The following is a 20,437-nucleotide window of genomic DNA, read 5'->3' as shown; positions in this document are numbered from 1 at the left end:
AGAGGGAGTTCCTGTAGAAAATCAAATTAGTTTATCTCTGGAGTTAATGATGTAATAAAGCCAGTGATATTTGTTTTCCTCCATCCTTCTAAAATTTAGAAAGAATGGTGAGGATTTTATACAATCAGAAGGTAAATGTTAGGTTTAACTTGAGTACACTGTCACTCTTGATAAAACATTTGTTTTCCACAGATACATTGTCTGAGGAAAATGAGAATTAAATTTTTAATGGAAACATTTACACTTAAAACATTAGCTTATATTCATGTTGGACCTGAGTTTTAGTTACCCAGCCACATGCATATTCTCTAGTATTTCAAAACCTTTAAACTAAGTTTGAAAATCCCTGTAATATTAAAATGCATAGCATTTTCAATCTATCTCAACTGATGAGCCTTAATGATTTTGGGGTAGGGGGCAGGGTTGCCTAAATTAAACCATCTTTGGAGTATGAGTCACTGGAAGCAAGCCCAGAAAACTCGAGATAGACTTGAGTATCATTTCAGAGATGGCACAACTTAGAAAGTAATTAAAACTGATAAGCAGGTTCATAGATCATACACAATTATTAGCTCATTTTCTCAGCAATCCAATCCTGTGTTTACTGCCATGTTCTTTAGCTTTCTAAGTTATGGAAGCTTCTAAATAGGACCTTACTCTTCCTGAATACCCACACTGTCATTTGTAGCAATTCTTACCTCTGCATCCAGACATTTGTCCAATAGCACTCACCATTTTCTCAGTATACCATCTCAAGAACTCAGGACAGGTTGCAATTCATCTTTCAGAAATTAACTTGCATAAGGCCTCTGAGGGTCTAACAGATCCCCAGAGTGTTCCAGTGGATCTGCATCACGTTCTAGCAGTGGAACTGTGCTTCACTCATTCTCACAACAGGTATTGCTCTTGGTTGCCAATTTTACTGACATTTGTAAAACAATAACGCCGTAGCCTCCCTCAGAATGAGTGACTAAACTGCAGTCATTTCATTCAAACACTGAATTATTAAACTCAATGTGTAACTCTCCCTGTTTGAAGCACTGCAGGAGATCTAAGAAAACCATAAGACAACGTTCTTGATTTTAAATAATGAATAATCTATGTATGGAATAACAGATCTCAGGTCAAATGATTAGTGGAAAAGACATCTGTAAGCTCTAACTTCTGTCCTTGTGGACTATAAGTAAAAGCATCTCACTATCTACTTTAACAATGAACAGTTCTACACTATCTTTCAAAAATATGTACTTTTTTCCTCTGCTTTTTTGGCAATGGAACTTCTTCAACAAGTTATATCTCCCCATTCTTCCATCCCCACCCCAAAGATGTACATCTGTTCTCTACATTTCCTTACCATGCTTGGTTGCCTTAATATTCTGAAATCTATCTCCCATTCATATTGACCTCTGAAAATCTATTAAGACTTGAAATGAATAGATTCCACTTTCATAAAGAGGAAGGCATGTTGCCAGTTATTAGAGGAAATACAGGGGTAGGCAAAAGTAAGTTTACAGTTGTTCGCATGGGAAAAGCCATGCAAGTTATTATGATTATTAAAATAGCTGTATTAACTCAAAATAACATCACAATGGTACAGCGCCCTTAGGTACAATCGTGTAAGTGCTCAAATTGCCAGCCTTCGTTATTGACACATTCTTGTGGTCTACTTCTCATACACAGGAACACTTCAGGACAGAGTTCTTTATTTTCATCAAAAAACGTACTTTTACACCACCCCTGTATGTTAAGGTATGCTACGAGAAGCTGGTAAAGGAGAGGTCTGTGAGAAGGCGGGAAGAGAGAACAAAACAATGATAGAACCTAGGAGATGAAAACCAGCTCGTACAGACGAGGGCAAAAGTAGGCTTATAGTTGTTTGTATGGAAAAATAATACAATGATTAATAAATAGTAATGCAATAATAAACTCTATGTTTCACGTACTTACAACAGTAAACTTACTTTTGTCCCATCCCATATTTATTATTCATTTCTTGTATCAAGGGCATCCACCCTTCTTTATCCTAAAGCAACTCCTTTTTTCCAATGGTTCTATTTCTGTTATTTTTATCCCATTTTGTCAGGTTTGAGATTTGTGATATTTATTTATTGATTCACACATAATGAAAACACTTACTGAGCAACTGTAGTGTGTGCACAGCTCCCACTATGCAGATGGGATGGTCTTGCACTTATTATCTTTGTAATAAAGTGCAGTGGCACCATCTGCACCATCTGTGAGGCATCCCAGCCAGGGAAAGCCAGGCTAAAGGAGCAACGTTTGCATAATATGAGGCAAGGGAAATCACGCTCAGTTAAGAAATGACAATCTGGTTGGTGTGAGTAGGGACATATGGCAGAAGAGAAAGACGATTTGAATACAGTGTATTGGACCTAAGAGCCACAAAGGTTTGTAGCTGGAATTTGGCATGACCAAATTTTTATTTTTATTGCATTCTGATCACTCTATTGCTGAATGATTACATAGTAAAGTGACTTCAGGGAAGTGGATCATGTTGAAATTCACAGAAACAAAGAAGGTTAAATATGATGGAGGCCCAAGTCAAGGAAGTGGTAATGGGATGAAAAGGCTGCTCCAGAGTCAAGAGGCAAGAGGCTTACAGAATGGTGTGTGTGTGTGTGCATGTCGGCACGCACATGCGTTGGCAAGGGAGGGCAAGGGGACCGCCAGTGGAGAAGGAGAATTTTTTTTAATGCTGATGTTTTGCCCCTGAAGGAGTAAACTAATGGTGATGTTGACATGAGGAATACAGGATGGAGAGTGGGCAACATAATGGCAGATAATGGTAATGATTTTGGCTTTTGCATGATAAGGACAGAACTAGAGGAAGCCAGACAACAGGTAAAAGGCAAGGTCAGAGAGCAGAAACAACAGCCCAGAGTATGAGGAGAAATTGGGAAAATCAATTACCTTCTCTAATTCCTAGGCATGGATGACGGCTGAGTGAAGTGTCTTTGTGAAGTAATAGAATTAAAAGTCCAATGGGTTCAGGATTGAATTGAAAGTGGTGATATCAGCAAGTACAGATGCCTCTTTAGAAGGCTGATAAGTTACAGGAGGAGGGAAAAGTAAAGCTGCTTGAGGGAGAATTAGGTTCAAAGGAAAATTTCTTTGAATTCAGGAAACTTGAACTGAGGGAAGGGGGGTGTTAAATATGGAGCTATAGCAGCTGACAAAATATTATCATGAGCTCAAGTAAAGGGACTAAGCTCAGGAAAGTAGTGGAGACAGTATTAATTAGAAAGGACAGAAGAAAAACACAAGTGAAAAAGGGAAATATAAATTCGAAGGTAAAGGGAAAATATTTAGATAATTCTGGCTGATGATCCATACTTTTTATTCAAATAGAAAGTATAGCCACCAACAACTAAAGGGAAGAGGATAGGAGAAAAGACTTAAAAGAGCCACTCTGTAGACCAAAAGGGAGAACAGAATAGGGGTGAGGCGAAAATGCAGAACAGCCCCATAGATAATAATAATGTTGAAAGGATGAATGGCAGACTCATGAGTTATTGGACTCTATTTTATGTAGTTATGTATTCTGTTTTTTTTTAATTATAGCAAATTGATTTTTCAATATCAGTGTGTAGGTTATTTCCTTTATAGCCTATACTTAAACTAGTAAAGATTAAATATATGCATTTTTTTGAAAAATCTATGATATCTCATTTTTAAATAGTGCTTTTCTTTACAAAGCAAACCTATAAGGATGGCTTCATTTTTTTTTTTACATACCCATTCAAAGTTTTCTTTATCTGATAGAACTCATAAGAATTACAAATTTAATCAGACCATGATACAGTTTTATACATTCTTAAAAAATAATATCTTGACATACTCAGCTTTCCTGCTCATGCTGCATATTTACATTGGAGCAGTCAGGTTTTCCTGTGACACACCCCGGAAAGCATTTTCTACCATGGAGATGAAATTCCTCTGAGAAGCAAGGTGTGTAGAGTAAATAATTACTATTCCAGTCTTCAATCTGATACTACACAAATCTTCTATACATAAAGGAGTATTCATGCCTTCTCGCTTGACTTAAGATGTAGCCATATGGAAATCTCCATTTTTTTATCTTAGCCAGTTCGTGGTAATGCTGGGAAGATTGTTTAATGTATATTTCAACTGTACTTTATAGAGAATGACATAATATATATTTTAATTGCTCTGGATGATCTTATATGTATTGTTCTAGTTAAGCTTTCCTATTGAGAAAACTCGTTAGAAATTTCAAATACAAACCACACCAATGAAGGTTTGTGATTATGTATTTAAATGAACTATTTTGGAAAACCTTTAAATGTTCTTTAAGTTGAACTATATTTGATTTATTGAGAAAGTGAGAAGGAAAATAATCACTTTTAAATAGACAGGACATCCTCACTTTATCCTTTATAAATAGATACTGGTTACAATGAGAAATTAAGACGAATAATCATAGAACCATTGCGTGCATATGTCACCTTCAGTTTTCCAAGTCTTTTTACATCTACGATCTTGTTTGATACTTTTAACAGTCCCATGGATAGGCACATTTTTATGTCACTTTACAAGTGGTCCTGAGAGCTTAACTTTTATAAAAAATGCAACAAACGCTTTGATCGTTTTAGGAGAACATAATACCGTTATAAACAATGTGCTATATACTATTGCAGAAAAACTGCTAAGAAGCAGAAGTACCTGTTGACCAAATTCATTTGACCCAATTAATTACTTGCACTACAAACATTTGGTTTTCATTTACATTTTAAGAATAAAATAAAAGTACAAATTGGTCAGAGAATTGATAAAGAAAACATGCAACCAACTCTTGGAATACATAACTCTACAGGCCTAGGCTAAACTCAGCATCTAAAAGTCTTACATAAAGCAGAAGAGGAGTTTCCCGCAGCTTCTGCTCAGAAGACCGTCCTATAGTTTGTGAAATGTTTTCCCAACTGAAGGGTGTATTAATTGGCTGCATTTTTAATGAGTATCACTTTTTTTGTTTGTTTAGCAATTATTGATAGTACCTACTTTAGGCCAGGGTATTGTTTGAGACACTATAGATCCATGAAAACAAGATAAAATTCTGTTTGGATCATGCATTTCTGTCTTTATTTATTTATTTTAAATTACAAATAGAAAAGGAGGCTTACCTGATCAATATTGAGATGTCTACATAAATCCCTATTTTCACTTACACATCAATCACTTTATTTATTTTGCTTGTCAATGTTAAGTGCTTAGTGAATTGTTCTTTATGTCTTCTGTATTGTTTTCTAAGCCATGTAAGGAAAAATAATCACAGTCCTGGAAGAATTATGTGACGTGTTTCTCAAGATAAGAAACACCAAGGAATATTAGTAAATCATAGTCACTGCATCCTTGCTATATGAAACATAAAGATGTGCTTTACAAATAGGGCGAAAGGGAGCCCTCAAGAAAAACCAAGTCGGGAATAGCAAACACTGGGCTATTTGCTGAAGAAACACCCTTCATTATTCCATCTGCTTATTGCGTTTTCTCCCAGGCTTTGTGTCAGCTCTCTTTAACTGTTGTGAGACTTCATCGTTTTTCTTAACCTAAGTTGAAAAGAATTTGCTGTCACTGACTACTACAGGTATGTCTAAATATACATAAGGCATTAATTCCTACACTCCTCCCACTGAAAGCAGGCAAGTTAAAAGCAGGAGAAAGAACAGTCGCTTGCACCTTTGCAGTATGAGCGGCTGCACTGACAGGAAATGCCTTAGCAATTCAGTGAATGGCATTGTCTCCAAGTAAATGTTATGAACGATCCCAAGCACAGTGTTTCACTTCCAGAGAAAACAAATCTGCATGCAGATCTCATGTTGCCGTGTCTCAATATCCTTTCCCCCTTTGGGACTTAGAGAACTTCAAATTAAATTTGTTACTTCCACCTCAGCTAGTTTTGTGTTTGGCTGGTTATTTTTTAATTTGTCTTGAGTTTTTTAATTTCTGGGGTTTTTCTTTTCCCCCCAAGAAAATCAGAAAAGCAAGTATTCTGATTTCTGTGTTATCTAAAGGTCCCTTGCGTGATTTTTAAAAGTGCATTAAAATAAAACTTTGATCTAATTATGATTATTTTCAATTATGGATATATTTTTGCAGAAGCTGAAAAGAAACAACTAGTAAAATGACTTTTACATTAAATCATGGAATTAATTTCATGTGTCGACTGCACGCTTTTTTGGTGTTTTTTTTTCTTTTTATGTGCATTCTTTATCTTCAAAACATTGAGTTTCCATTTATTTATTCTATGTACTATAGAAATTAGGTAATATTCCTAATGTTTCATTCAGTATTTTTTGGTGTTTTTTATATTTCATTTTTTAAAATGTATCCCAGCTTGTACTATTTATCAAGGAACCTGATGTTTCCCAGACAGACAGCTTGTCTATTAGCCAGCTCTTCAAGCACAGGATTACTGTGAAATTAATAAAAGTATGTTTCAAAGGTTCATGAACAAACCTAGGAGTCATCAGTTCAAGTTCAGGATATCCAGAGGGTTCATCATGTTTCTGCCTCTGTGGCTTAGCTTCATAGATGATTTGGGGAATGAAATAGATACCTTTAGTTTTTTTGACAAGTATTTGGTACATACTGAGGAATATGTATATAGGGATATGTTCATAAAATTGCCTGATGTCTCACTAGTCTTTTTAGTTGATGTAGAATTCTTCCCAGAGAAGGAAAACTCTGATTCCAAAAAAACCTCCGCTGCCTTGCAGCATACCTCTTCAGGGGAAAGGCTAAGGGAGTAAACCCCGACAGAAAATCCGGAGCCGGAGTCCCTAAGGCGGTTTGACGTTGTAGTCAACACCGGCAACTCCTGCGGCGCACCTGAAGCCAAGCTGTATTGACTCCGTCTTTCCCTTGGACCCTTCAGCTGCGAAGAGAGGGGGGGTCTGCTGCATGGGCAACAGCAGATCCTCCATATCACCCTGCCCAGGCTCTGTAGCTTCAGCTTCACTGGAGAGGACACTCCAGCGTCATCGCAAGATGTCGATTCAACACGGGAGGAGACATATACCGTGTCACTCCCGAGTTGGACTGCACAGCCATTCTCGGCGGTGCAGATAGACTCTTAAGAAGCTACACCATCATCTCTCGAGACGGACGGCTGCCGACGACATGCCTCTCTATTTGATCATGCCCCTCCTTTTGATCTACCAAATCGTTTTACCACATGAAGATCTTTAAAAATATTGTTGTACTGGCCACACATAAATCTTTTCCCCAGGAGCACATCCTGGAGAAAAAAACAAGAGATTAGGGCCACTGAAGCTAAGAATGGGCCTATCGAATAAGATAAACTGAAAGATGTTCCCAGGACACAGCATGAGGGCACTGGTGAAAGCTGGCTGTGTTCTAAGCCCTTGTCCCCTTCCTTCTTCCCCATCGAAGTCAGCGCTCAAAGCTGTGGGACAATAATTTGTGACATCGACACTCCTGGAAGTCTATTGTATTGGCTTTTAGTAAACAACATTACTAAACATGCTCAGTGAGTGTGTCTACACACATATGCAAAACAGTTTTTAACTGATTGTATTAGTTGGAAAATATTTTTATATATAGCCTTGAAAACAAATCGTCTTTCATGCCATCATATAACTGACACATTTGAGAGCGTTTATTGGCAATCGTGTGCCTTCTCTAACAAAGCCTAAATTTTTGTTTTATGACAAGAAAAGAACAGATTACACTTCAGAGTAGTGAATATTTTATGTTGCATTAACTCCAATCTTATTTGCTTTATCATCAGCATATGTGATATGAGAACACATGCGCCAAAATTGAAGGGTATTGTTTCAGGATTTTTGGGGGCCAATATCAGGCCAATCTTTAATTCTTAAAATGTTAATAGAAGACTAAGTAACTTCTAAGGAGGTCACATCTATTTCTAAAGCTATGTGATTCTTTTGTTTTTCAGTTTATTAAGGCATTACTTTTTAGAGCAGTTTCAGATTCATAGCAAAATTACGAGTAAGATTCAGAGATTTCTCATATACTCCCTGCCCTCATAGCATAGTGGTACGTTTGTTACAATCAATGAAACTGCATTGACACACTGCATCATGTTTTTAATCAGACAAAATATACCTTAGAAGGTAATGTGTGTAGAGCAGATGACCTTTAAAGAGTTTTTCCATTGAGTAGTACAGGCAAAATAATATAGTAAATTCTCATTATGCTAAGGATGGTGGAAGTATTTTCTCCCCACAGTAGCTTTCCCCCCTCATTTGAAACAGAAAAGGCAGAAAAACAAAATGCTTATGTCAAAGAAAAGAGAGCTCACAGAATTTTCTTAAGATTATACACACACATGCACAATTGATAAGTTTACATCTAGATATATATGTACATGAATACCATATTAAGAGGCCTATGTTACATATGACATGTGCAGTCTTGCTGTATTTTGAATATGGACATATGACATTTAACTATCAACCATACTATTGCCTGAGTGAGAAACCAAAATCATTTCATTTCATTTTATTTATTATTTTATTTTAGGGTTGCAAGACATGAAAATTAGTAGGTGGGCAGAGCTTGTTTTGCAACTCACTGGTCATGTTTTCATTTTTTTCTTCTGCATTTATATGTACCTCTGCTATTTGTTGTGTTTATCACACATATCACCTGCATGAAATGCAAAATGTATTAAGATTGTGTGTGGTTTGGGATGTGCTTTTGGCATTGATACATGCATTCTAGATGCAGAATTGCACAGTGTGTAAGCACAGAGCCTCTGAAGTCATGCTGCCTAAATTTGAATCCTGGCCCCATGACTTCTTGAGCATGTGAAATCTTGTCCTTCACCTACAAAAAGAACTTAGTAAGAGATAATCAGTGGAAAATGCATTGCACACTGCCTGGCAGGTAATAATTATTCAATAAATGTCAGTTATTATTTTATAGTAATTATAATTGTTTGCAGTTCTTACCATTATTATTTATAATTGTGTTGGATTTTGTTCTCTGATTTTTAAAAATAATTATCTTAAAGGTCTGTTGTAAGAAATAAAAGAAAAAATCATGATAACATATTATAAGGGTTCCAGTGCTAAAGCCAAGAAGACATTAAGTTACTTTGCTTAGCATCAGTGAAAGCAATTGTAGGATAAGCTACCACCCAGTTCTATTAAGGCAAAGAAGGAGTTAAACATACAGAAGATAAGCCTTTTCCTCAGAAAGTTAAGAACTTGAATGGCCTCATTCATCTGTTTTTGTAGAATGGGCTATTAGCTTATTTATCTGTTAAAATTGAGAAAAGGGTTATATGTTGGTTTCTCCTTTTGGTGCTAGTCGGCGGCGGCGGCGGCAGCCGTCCGTCTCGAGAGACGATGGTGTAGCTTCTTAAGAGTCTATCTGCACCGCCGAGAATGGCTGTGCAGTCCGACTCGGGAGTGACACGGTATCTGTCTCCTCCCGTGTTGAATCGACATCTTGCGATGACGCTGGAGTGTCCTCTCCAGTGAAGCTGAAGCTACAGAGCCTGGGCAGGGTGATATGGAGGGTCTGCTGTTGCCCATGCAGCAGACCCCCCCTCTCTTCGCAGCTGAAGGGTCCAAGGGAAAGACGGAGTCAATACAGCTTGGCTTCAGGTGCGCCGCAGGAGTTGCCGGTGTTGACTACAACGTCAAACTGCCTTAGGGACTCCGGCTCCGGATTTTCTGTCGGGGTTTACTCCCTTAGCCTTTCCCCTGAAGAGGTATGCCGCAAGGCAGCGGAGGTTTTTTGGAATCAGAGTTTTCCTTCTCTGATGTGCCCTGACTGGAAGATCGAACCAGCGACACTTAGCTCGCAGGCCGACGCTCAATCCACTGAGCCAAACCAGCCAGGGGTTTGGTGCTAGTATGGAATATCAATACAAAGGTATTTATACTTATATTCAAATGATGTAAACATTTCAACTTTATGACTAGTAACTAGTTAGCATTATCAAAAAACTGTCAAAAGCTTATACACAGATACAAACAAATGGCCTTTAGTTTAATGTGGAAACATTTCAAATTGGAACATATTACCTTACACAATAAAGAACAGCTTTAATTTTGCTCTGTATTAATTTACCTTATTTTTGGATCTCAGTAAAATGTTGCCATTTGGTAAGAATGTTATTCTTACCAAAATGTAAATTTTGGTAGTTGTGACTTTTGACTAGAGAACTAAGCTTTTGTGTTAAATGGGTTCTTTTAATTCTAAGTGGCAAGAGCTTCAAAGAGGAAAATCACATTCATGTTGGCTAAGATTGGCTCTGTTATGCAGGAACTTCATTACCTGGTGTTCATAAATGGAGGTGTTACTTAACTTTTTCTTGACTTACAATGGAAGTAGTTCTAAATTAAAAGGCCAAGCAACATAGAGGAGCCATATCCTCAGGTTAATAAACCAGTGAAGCACAATTTTTCATTTGTGTTTCATTGGTTTGTTTTAGCAGCATATTGTCTACTAGCAGTTTATTAAAATCATAATGCCTCCTTCATAAGTCATTTTAAAATGTTAGTTATATTCTTAAATGTGACATTTATAACTTCTCAGAGCCACCATTGTTTTTTTAGAAAAATAAATCATCTTTTCAAAATGATATATATGGAAATATATAATTGGTTTTGCAAAGTGTACTAAGTAGCCAAGTTTTCCAGAATACTTTTATTGTCTGAAACCATAGTTTTTTATTTTAATTTAAAATGGCAATAACAAAATTTCCAACATCCCCATGAATTTAGTATTCAATGAACCTAATTTCTCATGTAGTATTTTATTAGATGGAATGAACAACAATGAATCTGAGCAATTCATCCAATTATTTAATTTTTTAAATTTTAAAATAAAATCAGCACCTACATTTTAATACATTTGGGTTGAGAGCTACTTGAAAACTTTAGACAGGAATCATTAAAAATGCTTTAAAATATATATAAAGGCAGGCAAAATATTTCATGATTCAATATGTTTAATTTAAAAGCAAGATATAAAATGGAATATACGGCATGATTTTAATTGTGTAAGAAATCATGCATTCCATACAAATCATTTATAACATGTATGTGCTCACATACAACAGAAGGAAAATGTTACTGACAATGACCTTGTTTTTCTGTATTTCCCAAAGTTTTTACAGTTAATTTATGTTTTACATTCAAAATATACATATTATTTTTAAAAGACCAAATATATTGTGTTATGTATTTGTTTATTTCCTGTCTCTGCTTCATTGAACATGAGAGTAGCGAGTAGATCTGATCTTCCTGTGGCTAATTTTTGTGTGTTGTCAAATAGCTTAGGCACCCGGAAACATATTTATGTACATATTAAAAATGAGAATATACTTGCTTCCCTATAATTCTATCCAAGGTGGATCAAGGGTGAGTTGATAAATGCGTAATAGTTTTGAGTCTAAGCAAAGAAAGACACCAGGATTTCAAAATACCAATTTTCTGTATGTTTATCAATTCCCTAATCTTATTGACAGACTAACTCCAGAGAAGAATTTGTTTCTAGTTTTATAGCAAGAGAGAATGAAGCACAGAAGATGAAAAAGTTCTCGCAAGGCTGGACTGAGAAAGTGAGCGCTCAGCCCATGGCTCCGCTTCAAAGTGCTGGTCCATAAAACCGCCTGTCATGCTAAACTGTGTGATGCGTGAGACTCAGAGGCCGCAGCTCCTTTGTGGCCACTAAAGCTCTTGGTATCATAGGATTAGGGTTCTTTGCTCCATGACGCATAAACTTTCTTCTAACCAACTGCATCTCCTTTTCCTTCTGGTTTAGTAATAAATAATAAAGCATGGAAAGGTTTCTGCCTAGTGTGTTTAACAAAATCTGAGCTAGTTTACAAAATTATATTTTCAGGTGCTGCTGCTGGTTGAATTTATTTTGTAAGATGATAAGGGACTTTTCCATGTTTAAGTGTTTGAATATGAATAGTTTCTGGATCCCAGTGAGGTCTCTGTTAGAGGGTTTGCTTTAGGATTTTCCTCTTTTAGTTTTATTATTATTATTACTATTATTATTATTCTGCTACTACTATTGTTATTATTATTAATGCAATTACAGTTGTTCCTGCTTTTTGCTTTTCCTCCCCTCCCCCACCTCCACCCAGCCCACTCTCTCCCTCCCTAAGTCAGTCCCCACGTTGTTGGTGGTGTCCATTGGTTATGCATAAATGTCCTTTGCTTAATCCCTGCACCATCTTTCATGTTTCTGGCTTTCTATTACAGAAAGAATGAGGGTAGAAAAGTAAAGTAGTAAATGCTATGCAAGTAGGGGAAGGATGGCCAAAGGCAGAGGGATTTTTCTTGACCCTGGTGTCATTCCACTTGGGAAAAAGCAGAAAATTCAATAATGCACTTTGAGCCTTCTCTTCCGCCCCCTCCAGTAGTGCTGGCTCAGACTCGTCAGCAAGAGCTCGGCAGGAACAGGATATAGTACATGACCACCCTGCCCTTCACTGAGAACATTTGCCACTGAAACATTAGAAATAATTTTACTGTTACTAAAATGAGACAATCGAGATTTTTGGCAAAAACAATTTCCAGGTAATTCAAGGTCTTCTTGCAGTGTAAGGGAGAAGCAGCCCCCCTGAAAACCCAGGGCAGGAGGAGGTGACTCTGTGCAGCCCATGGGAGCCAGGGCAGGTGACTAAGCCCCTCCTTCTACACCATGAGAGTAGAGACCAGCATGGCACTGACTCTGCTGTGACTGTTACCAGAGTCCCAATATCCTCATCACGTTCATACACACACACCCATACATACAATGTCAAAAACAACCTTTTTTTAAAATGATTCCCCCAGCCCTCACTCTTTCCCCAGCTATCCCTGATAAATTCTTCAATTCTTAGAAAAAAAAATGTGATTCTTTTTCCTTCACGCATATCCCAGCTGATTTTTTGTTAAAGTTTGTTGTTGTTGTTTGTTTGCTTTCATTTAAATGAAAGACAATATTGCCTAATTCTCTCCAGAAATGTCCTGTCCCCAGGAGGAACAATTTCAGGTCTCCAGGCAGCGATCACTGCGTGAATTTGAATCTAGCTTCTCACCAATTTATAGGAGTTCCTGAGGGTCTCTTCCCATTTTAGGAAGCAACGATATTCTTATTGTGTGGTATTATAATCCCTTCTAATGTTTCAGTTAGTTAGGTTTCCTTCTTCACAAGGTTTCTTATTGGGGAAATTGTTTAAGCACAGCATTTCAGAATCATTTTCTATCACAGGTTTTTTTGGTGTGTACAATTCATTCCTTTTAATTCAATTCATTAAAACTCACACATACTTTAAGCCAAATGTATATAAGAACAGAATCATCTTCTGCGAATTTTAACTACCAGATCTGATTTTTTACTATTATAAGCAAATCATAGGATACAATTAAATGTGTTTATATTATATTTCTTTTCCTCCTTACACAAAAAAGTATATATTACATGTTTTATGTACTTGTGACAGTGGGTCTAATAAGACATCTTAATACTGAGGTACAGACTAAGACCAAGATTTTAAAATTATATATTTGGTATATATTCAAAGATAATGTAAGCATTACATAATTTTGAAAAAAAAAGGATATAGTATGTAGCCCGCCATTTAATGAGAACATTTGCCACCGAAATGCTATAAATAATCTTACTGTTACCAAAATGAGACAGTTGAGATATCTGGCAAAAACAATTTCTGGGTAATTCAAAAGAGTGAAATACCTTCCTCACTAAAATTATAACTGCCTCTCTTTATGCTTTGACAGGGAAAGAAAGCAAAACTGATAAATTATTTGAAATATTATGTATTCTAAATATATCTTCTGTAGTTCTTCAGAATGAAATATAACCAAGAAAGAATTAATTTTAATAAACATTCACACCCTTTGGGGCTTAGAGTGATTCAAATCCAATGTAATTCCCATAAAAAATTGGAAGACTTATTTCCAGGGATTAATTTCCAGGGATGATGTGCCTTGCTTGGTCAAGATAACTTAGTTCCTAAAAAATAAACTTTGCAGTCAGGCAATTATAAAAAGTAAAATGGAAGAAAACACTGTACCCTGGGGAAATATCTAGATTTCATATTACTTTAATTTTGACTATCTGAATAATGTCTACAAAGAACAGGTGCCCTTCACAAAATGTAATTCTGAAACTAAGAGGATCCAAAATAATACAGATTTCCTTTAAATTGTGCTCCAACATTTTCTGCTTTTTATTTTCCCACACTTTGAATTTCAAGATCTCTGTGTAACTTGAGGATGACCATAAAAACTAGTCTCATTATTGGTAATGACCTGTTTACTAGCATCATCCATATGCTGAAGCTGATTCTGAGTGTTGTTTAGGTCCTTTGCAGAGTGGTTCGTGAGTGACTGAACAGTCCAGCTGCAGAGCTCTGCGTGAGGGTAATGTCCACCTTTCTGTGTGGAATAATTGCCTTCACTTTTGATTAAAGAGCTTCAGCTAGCTAGATCAAGAAATGTCTCATGGAGATTTTGAAAATCCTTCTCATAAATTATGCATGCTAAGAAATAGCCCAAAAGAACTCTGGGCCTCGGTTTCACACTTTCCTCGGAGTGGAATGTTGCACAACTTCCCCTTCCCTTCCCTTCCCTGTCCCTCTGAGGCCTGTCATGCTGACACCTTGCTCCTGCATCCCGGGCATGGTGTAGCTGAGGTTGCTGTAGCAACAGCACATACTGGGTGACATTCTCCCGTAATTACAGTGGCTGGGACGTGAGTCAGTTGAAAAGTTGTACTGGGTTTTTATTAGTGTATGATGCAGTCCCATGTCCTCTACAGTTCCTGGCCTGTCCAAGACTCACACACGATGATGCAGAATGCTCAGTGCTCATCACCCTCAAATGTGAGATGGTCCAGGGACCTCTCACCGAAACCACTGCAGTCGCTAGCTCCTTCCACAGCACCCTTTCCTGAGAACTCCAGTAAGAGGCTGAGAGTAAAACTCAGGCCCCACTGCTGCAACTCTGTTTCTGCTATTGCATATCCTGTGTGCTTACTAAGCAACAGTGACTTTGGCTGATTATCAGAAGCCCCTCTTTTTACCCAGGAAACTGGACAATGGCTAACATCCCAGAAGACATATTTTCACCCCTGTGGCTAGGAAGAACATGTGCTGAAGAATAAGGATGGAATTACTGTAATTCTCTATGGAAATTTATGAAAGTGGAACTTGCCGTTTAATATTGATCAAAAGTGGTCATAGAGTTATCAGTAACAACTAACACCAGATTTGTTTATTTTTCAGACACGGAGATGACTTGATTGTGACTCCATTTGCTCAGGTAAGCACAGTTTCGTGAATGGGCAGGTTTCTCATTTGAAAACTTAATTTGGGAGATTAGTTCTGGTTCTTAATTTAATTTTCAATCAAATACAAGTACAAATGCAAATCCTGTGTTTCATTCAAGTAATTCAAAGGCAATTCTAGAGAATGTGACCTTGGCCATATTGCTTTATTTCCTATAAACCCATAGACTTGAAGAGTTTCTTCGCTTCAAATGACTAATTACCTAAGTGACATATTTAAATGGGACCATACCTTCTTAACTGACAGCACTAGAAGCAGAAGGCTATATGGCAGATTAAATTACATTTAGTATAATTAGGTACATGATCAGTGCTTGAAATTGAATATTCCAATTCAACCTGATACTTTATTAACTCCTTCTTCTTTTTACATGTCATTTGTACAAAGATTTAACTGAGTGATGTATTTGTGTTTATTTGTTCTTTTTAGGTGTATATACTTTAACCACATGGCATAAATACTAGAAGATGATAAAATGATCTAAAGCATTTTGAAATATATATAAAGCCGTTGATGACCAGATATTCTTTGTACAAACCAATGCTCCTTAGCCCCAGCTACACTTTAAAATCAGCTTTTATTCTAGGGTACACCCCTGATCAATTCAATACAAAAATCTGAAGATCATATTCAAGCACTTAAAATTTTTTAAGTCCCAAATATTTTTCCAGGAAAGTCAAGAGCTTCTGGTGTAGACAGACTTACTACAGAATGGGATAAACCGGTTTAATTTGAGGAATGAAACAAGTTTAAAACCAACATTGACTGTTAATAAGTAATGTTAAATATTGGAATATGAGTGATCCAGACTGGTTGTAAAAAAATAATCATGTTAGACTAGTTCTAGTGCATTGGGCAACTAATTTAACTTCTCTAAGACCTTTTTCCCAATTGGTAAAATTGTCAGGCTAGGCTGTATAGTGATAGACCCTAGTTCAACCCCATCTCCTCCTCATGGTAGATGAATGGCTTTGGCCTGGTTTCCTCCTAAATGACAGTTCCAAGAGTACTCACTTCGTAAGTTGTTAAGAGACTGAAATTATACCAGGTTTGTAAAACACTCAGCACAAATTCTAATGTTATTGGTAAGAGCTCTTTCATTTCTAAAATGTCATAGTAAGTATTGTTTGTACAAATACGTAATGGAAATGTTTGGATACTAGAATTATGTACGATTCTTTCACTTTTTTAAGTTTTCTGAAATTTTTAATTGTGATAATTTAGTTAAAACATTTAATGACTACATAAATAACACAATTGTATAAGTGATTTTATAATTAATGAAAGCAATTAAAAGGATAAAACCGCCATCCCTTTCAGAAGGTTCATATCTTGATTGCTTAAGGTTTTGCTGGAGCTCATAAATTATTTCTACTAACTATATTTCTTTGTTCAAAAAAATTATACTAACATATTTTAATCACATTTTGTGATGGCAAAATCATTTAAAGCTAAGGATTTTTAATTGCTTACTAGTGAGAACCCATAACTTTATTTCACTCAGCTTAGAACTGAGTGAAAAGATAAAATAAGGCAAAGTAATATAAATAACCATCACCAAATATAGAAGTAATCATTCCAACTTGAGTTTATTCAGGTAGCTATTCTTGCTTCTAATCAAAATCTCTAGGTATTGTGATAAGAAAAGCATATTTAAATATATAGTAAAAAATGAAAAAAACTTCTGTATTATGATACCTTCTTACATCAAGTAATATTTATTAGTTTCTAATAAATAAATAAATTTGACTCAGTTCTTATTAGTGGTCTTAAATTCTAAGGAAATCTACTTTTACATAATCAGACATTTTCTATAGTGTACCTATAATCTCTAAAAAACTAACAAAGTTCAGTACACCGAGAAATATATATACTCATATATGTGCAAAATATCACTTAGTCTGTGTGCTTAATACCCTCAGAAATTAGAACTTTGAATATAAACCAACTCTGTGTAATATCTAGGCATATCTGATGCCTGAAAGTAATCTCAGCATGTATTTAGAAGAGTTGGCTTATGATTAGCTCAATGACTCATGAAACCTTGAAGAAGGTGGTCGTTGCCCCCAGGGGCTGCAGATTCTTTTTAAGTAGCTTCATCACAGTTTTCACAAATGGCATTTTTCTAAGCTATGTGGTCTAGAAAGCTCTAGTAGAATAATTTTTTTTAATGTATGTTAAGCCCTGAATAATTTCACCACTGTAGAACATCTTTGGGAAACCAGATAAGAAAGTAGGCCAGGTTAGCCAGCAGTCTTCTCTTTAGACCTATTGGGCACAACTACCTTATTTTGTTGACCTAATCAATAACTCCTCAAATTTTCAATACAGGATAGAGTAGTCACCACTGAATATAACATGTTTATGTCACTTGAGGTGATACCATCATTATTAAGCCTAATATACCATAGTTGCTTTTGCCATTGGACAGAAGACAAGTCACTCAGGGACATGTTCAAATAGGCCAAAAAATTTTCCTCTTTTCCCAGCATGCTTTGGGGTTTGGAATTTTACACTGAAGTCTGGTGAAAAAGCCATACTGCCTTCAAAATAATTTTTTTTTTTTTTTTTGCGTAAGAAGTTTAGAAAAGAAATATAAGCAAAAGGAATCAAAAATTTTCCCTATAATTCCAAATCCCACAATAAATAGTATTACTATTTCTACTTCATTTAGGCTTATTTTTCCTGTGTATATTTTCTTTACCAAAATTCTTAAAAATGAGCCTCCAACTCTCTACGGTGAACAAAGGTCTTCTCCCAAACCTCCCTCATCCGCTGCCTCTTCTTGAGAACTCATTTCTGTTATTCCTGAGTGCGTCTCCAAATCATGAAAGGACCCCTCCATTTTTCCCTCCAGTCATGGTTTCCTGTGACACGAGAGACTAAACTCCTAAATTAGAAGAGAACTTAGGAAGTCATATAAGGATATGTTCCACTTTCATGGACAGGGCTGAAACCTAAGTCATCTTGGATGGACATAATCTTCAGAAAGGACCCTAGGGTAGCCCTCCATTTTCTGTTCCGACATCCACAACCCTGTCAGAGTGAGAAGTTCTTGCTGGTGTGTTTAACCTAAGCTCTCTTCCACTTTCAGTTTCTTATGTTTTCCCTAATAAGCTCAGAACACTCTTGATCTTCAGAAAAAATGACAGCTTTACACACTTGGTTTATTTCCATTTTGAAATATTCTATGTTTATGCCAGAACCTTTTGGTGTGGGAATCCCCCTCGGCATGAAGGCTAGGTGTTGAGAGGAATCCCAACGCTGCGCCGCATCGCCCCACTCGCCACTGGCCTTTTCCTCCCAAGAGTGCAGTAACCGTTTGGCCATCGTCAGCTGCCTCTGGGCCCACAGTCCCATTATTTGTTATGACTACCTTGTAAAACTCATAAGTCAACCAGAAGTCTCACGTGGAAGTATGGAGCATTAAAAGAACTAGGATCTTTGATCAAGGAAAAGACAGAAAATACCCAAATATGATCTTGGATCCCTGGGTGGACCTTCACGTCATTCAGACTAAGAGACGCCTGATTTAAAAATCCAGGGTAGGAACAAGAGTCATTTTACCTTTACTTTAACCCAAATACAGCAAACTGGGATAATTTTATTAAAAATGTAGTAGTAGTTAACACTACAGAACATCGCTTTTCAATTGATAACAGAACACTGTCAATTTTTTTAAATGCCCCTGAATGTCGCTTCCCTATTTCACCAAGCAGCAGCCATTTTGTGGGCTCATCCCACTCCCTCACCCGCTGAATCCACCAGGCAGCCCCTGCCAGGCGATGAAAGAAGATAATCAGTACATTTGAGTCGTTCCTATCTGTTAATTTTCCTTTACCCTTCATTAAAAAACAAAAAATAAACACAGCTAACCATCTTCTAGGAATCCAGAAATCAGTATTTGTTGACATACACAAACAGCAATTTCGTATGGTTTAACCAGAGCATAACTTGGGAAAAGGTTTTGTTTTCTATCAAAGTGACCTTTCTATCTTGTAAATAATCGTAACTTGACTCCCGTTTTTCTCCTGGAGGTAAAACAAAGGCAAGGAATTCTTTCTTCCTCCCACTTCCCCCAAGGCCATGGCAACACATGACCTGTGTTCTAGCGCCATCTAGTGGCATAAAAAGTATTAGGCATGAAAAACGCTATCCTCAAAAACATTTATTTTTTTAAACAACATTATTGCCACATCGTTTTTTTAAGATAGAAATATATTTAAATACTTTCAAGACATTATTATTATACAAGTATATGTTGCGTTTAGGCTATTATGTTCGACCGTTTAACTTTTTAATGAAGCCCACATTTATTTTTGTGCTGTTTTCAGTGAATCCTATTGGTTAGTAAATGTTCAGAAATACCCAACAAAACCTGAGATTAGCGTGCATAAATAACATTTAAACCCTTTCTGGGGCTAGTACATGATCCATCTTTATGTAAGTTTTTCATAGCACTATTATAATTTCTTTCCCATCATGTAATATTTCTCATCATTCCCCATATATTTTTTACCTTAACTGATTACACTTTTGGTTGGAAGGACAGAAGAGGAAAAATGACCTTAATTTTTTTAACCATTTCGCTGTGTGAGAGAACACTTTAGGGACGTTTTTGGTTAGTAGGTGTTAAGGAGTGAGGAAAATTACAGGACATTAAAGCTCTGATTACAGTTCTTAAGGGGTTAAATTCAAGGGGAATGTGACCTGTCCGCAAACAGAAGCAAAGAATTATTGGGCCCTGACTCAGTGTCTTGAGTAAAACTGCTTCCAGTTCTCCCTGAGAGCGGACAATAGCAGATGCTTCACTCTTCGGTCCTGCAATGCAAACCAGAGTATGAAAGACTTCACACAGTGTATTTGCAATGCAAACATCTAAAGTCAATCAACTGGGCTTCGGGCAATGCCCCTTTATACGGGCTGTCTGAGCTTTTATTTACACTTCTGCAATAGTGCAGTAAGTAAATAATACTTAAAATAAAATTTATGTTATTTATCCCACCACAAAAACAGTGATTGAATACTTGCATACATAGGGAATGATGTATCTACAGGGTAATTGACTGCAGCAATGTTTACAAAAGCAAG

General features: G+C 36.6%; 1 protein-coding gene across 2 annotated transcripts in view; it reads left to right on the top strand.

Moving 5' to 3' along the window:
• Positions 1–20,437, top strand: part of PDE4D (phosphodiesterase 4D) — a 318,702-nt gene that overhangs the window by 126,049 nt on the left and 172,216 nt on the right. For both annotated transcript variants that reach the window (XM_090276285.1, XM_090276286.1), the window contains exon 3: positions 15,284–15,320. In XM_090276285.1, coding sequence (XP_090132411.1) covers positions 15,284–15,320 — 37 coding nt within the window. The remainder of the gene's footprint in view (positions 1–15,283; positions 15,321–20,437) is intronic.

Source organism: Furipterus horrens, unplaced genomic scaffold, assembly GCF_987537825.1.
Source record: "Furipterus horrens unplaced genomic scaffold, mFurHor1.1.pri manual_scaffold_5, whole genome shotgun sequence".
Classification (NCBI taxonomy): domain Eukaryota; kingdom Metazoa; phylum Chordata; class Mammalia; order Chiroptera; family Furipteridae; genus Furipterus; species Furipterus horrens.
The sequence above is the reverse complement of the archived record's forward strand: the minus strand, read 5'-3'. Positions and strand labels throughout refer to the sequence as shown.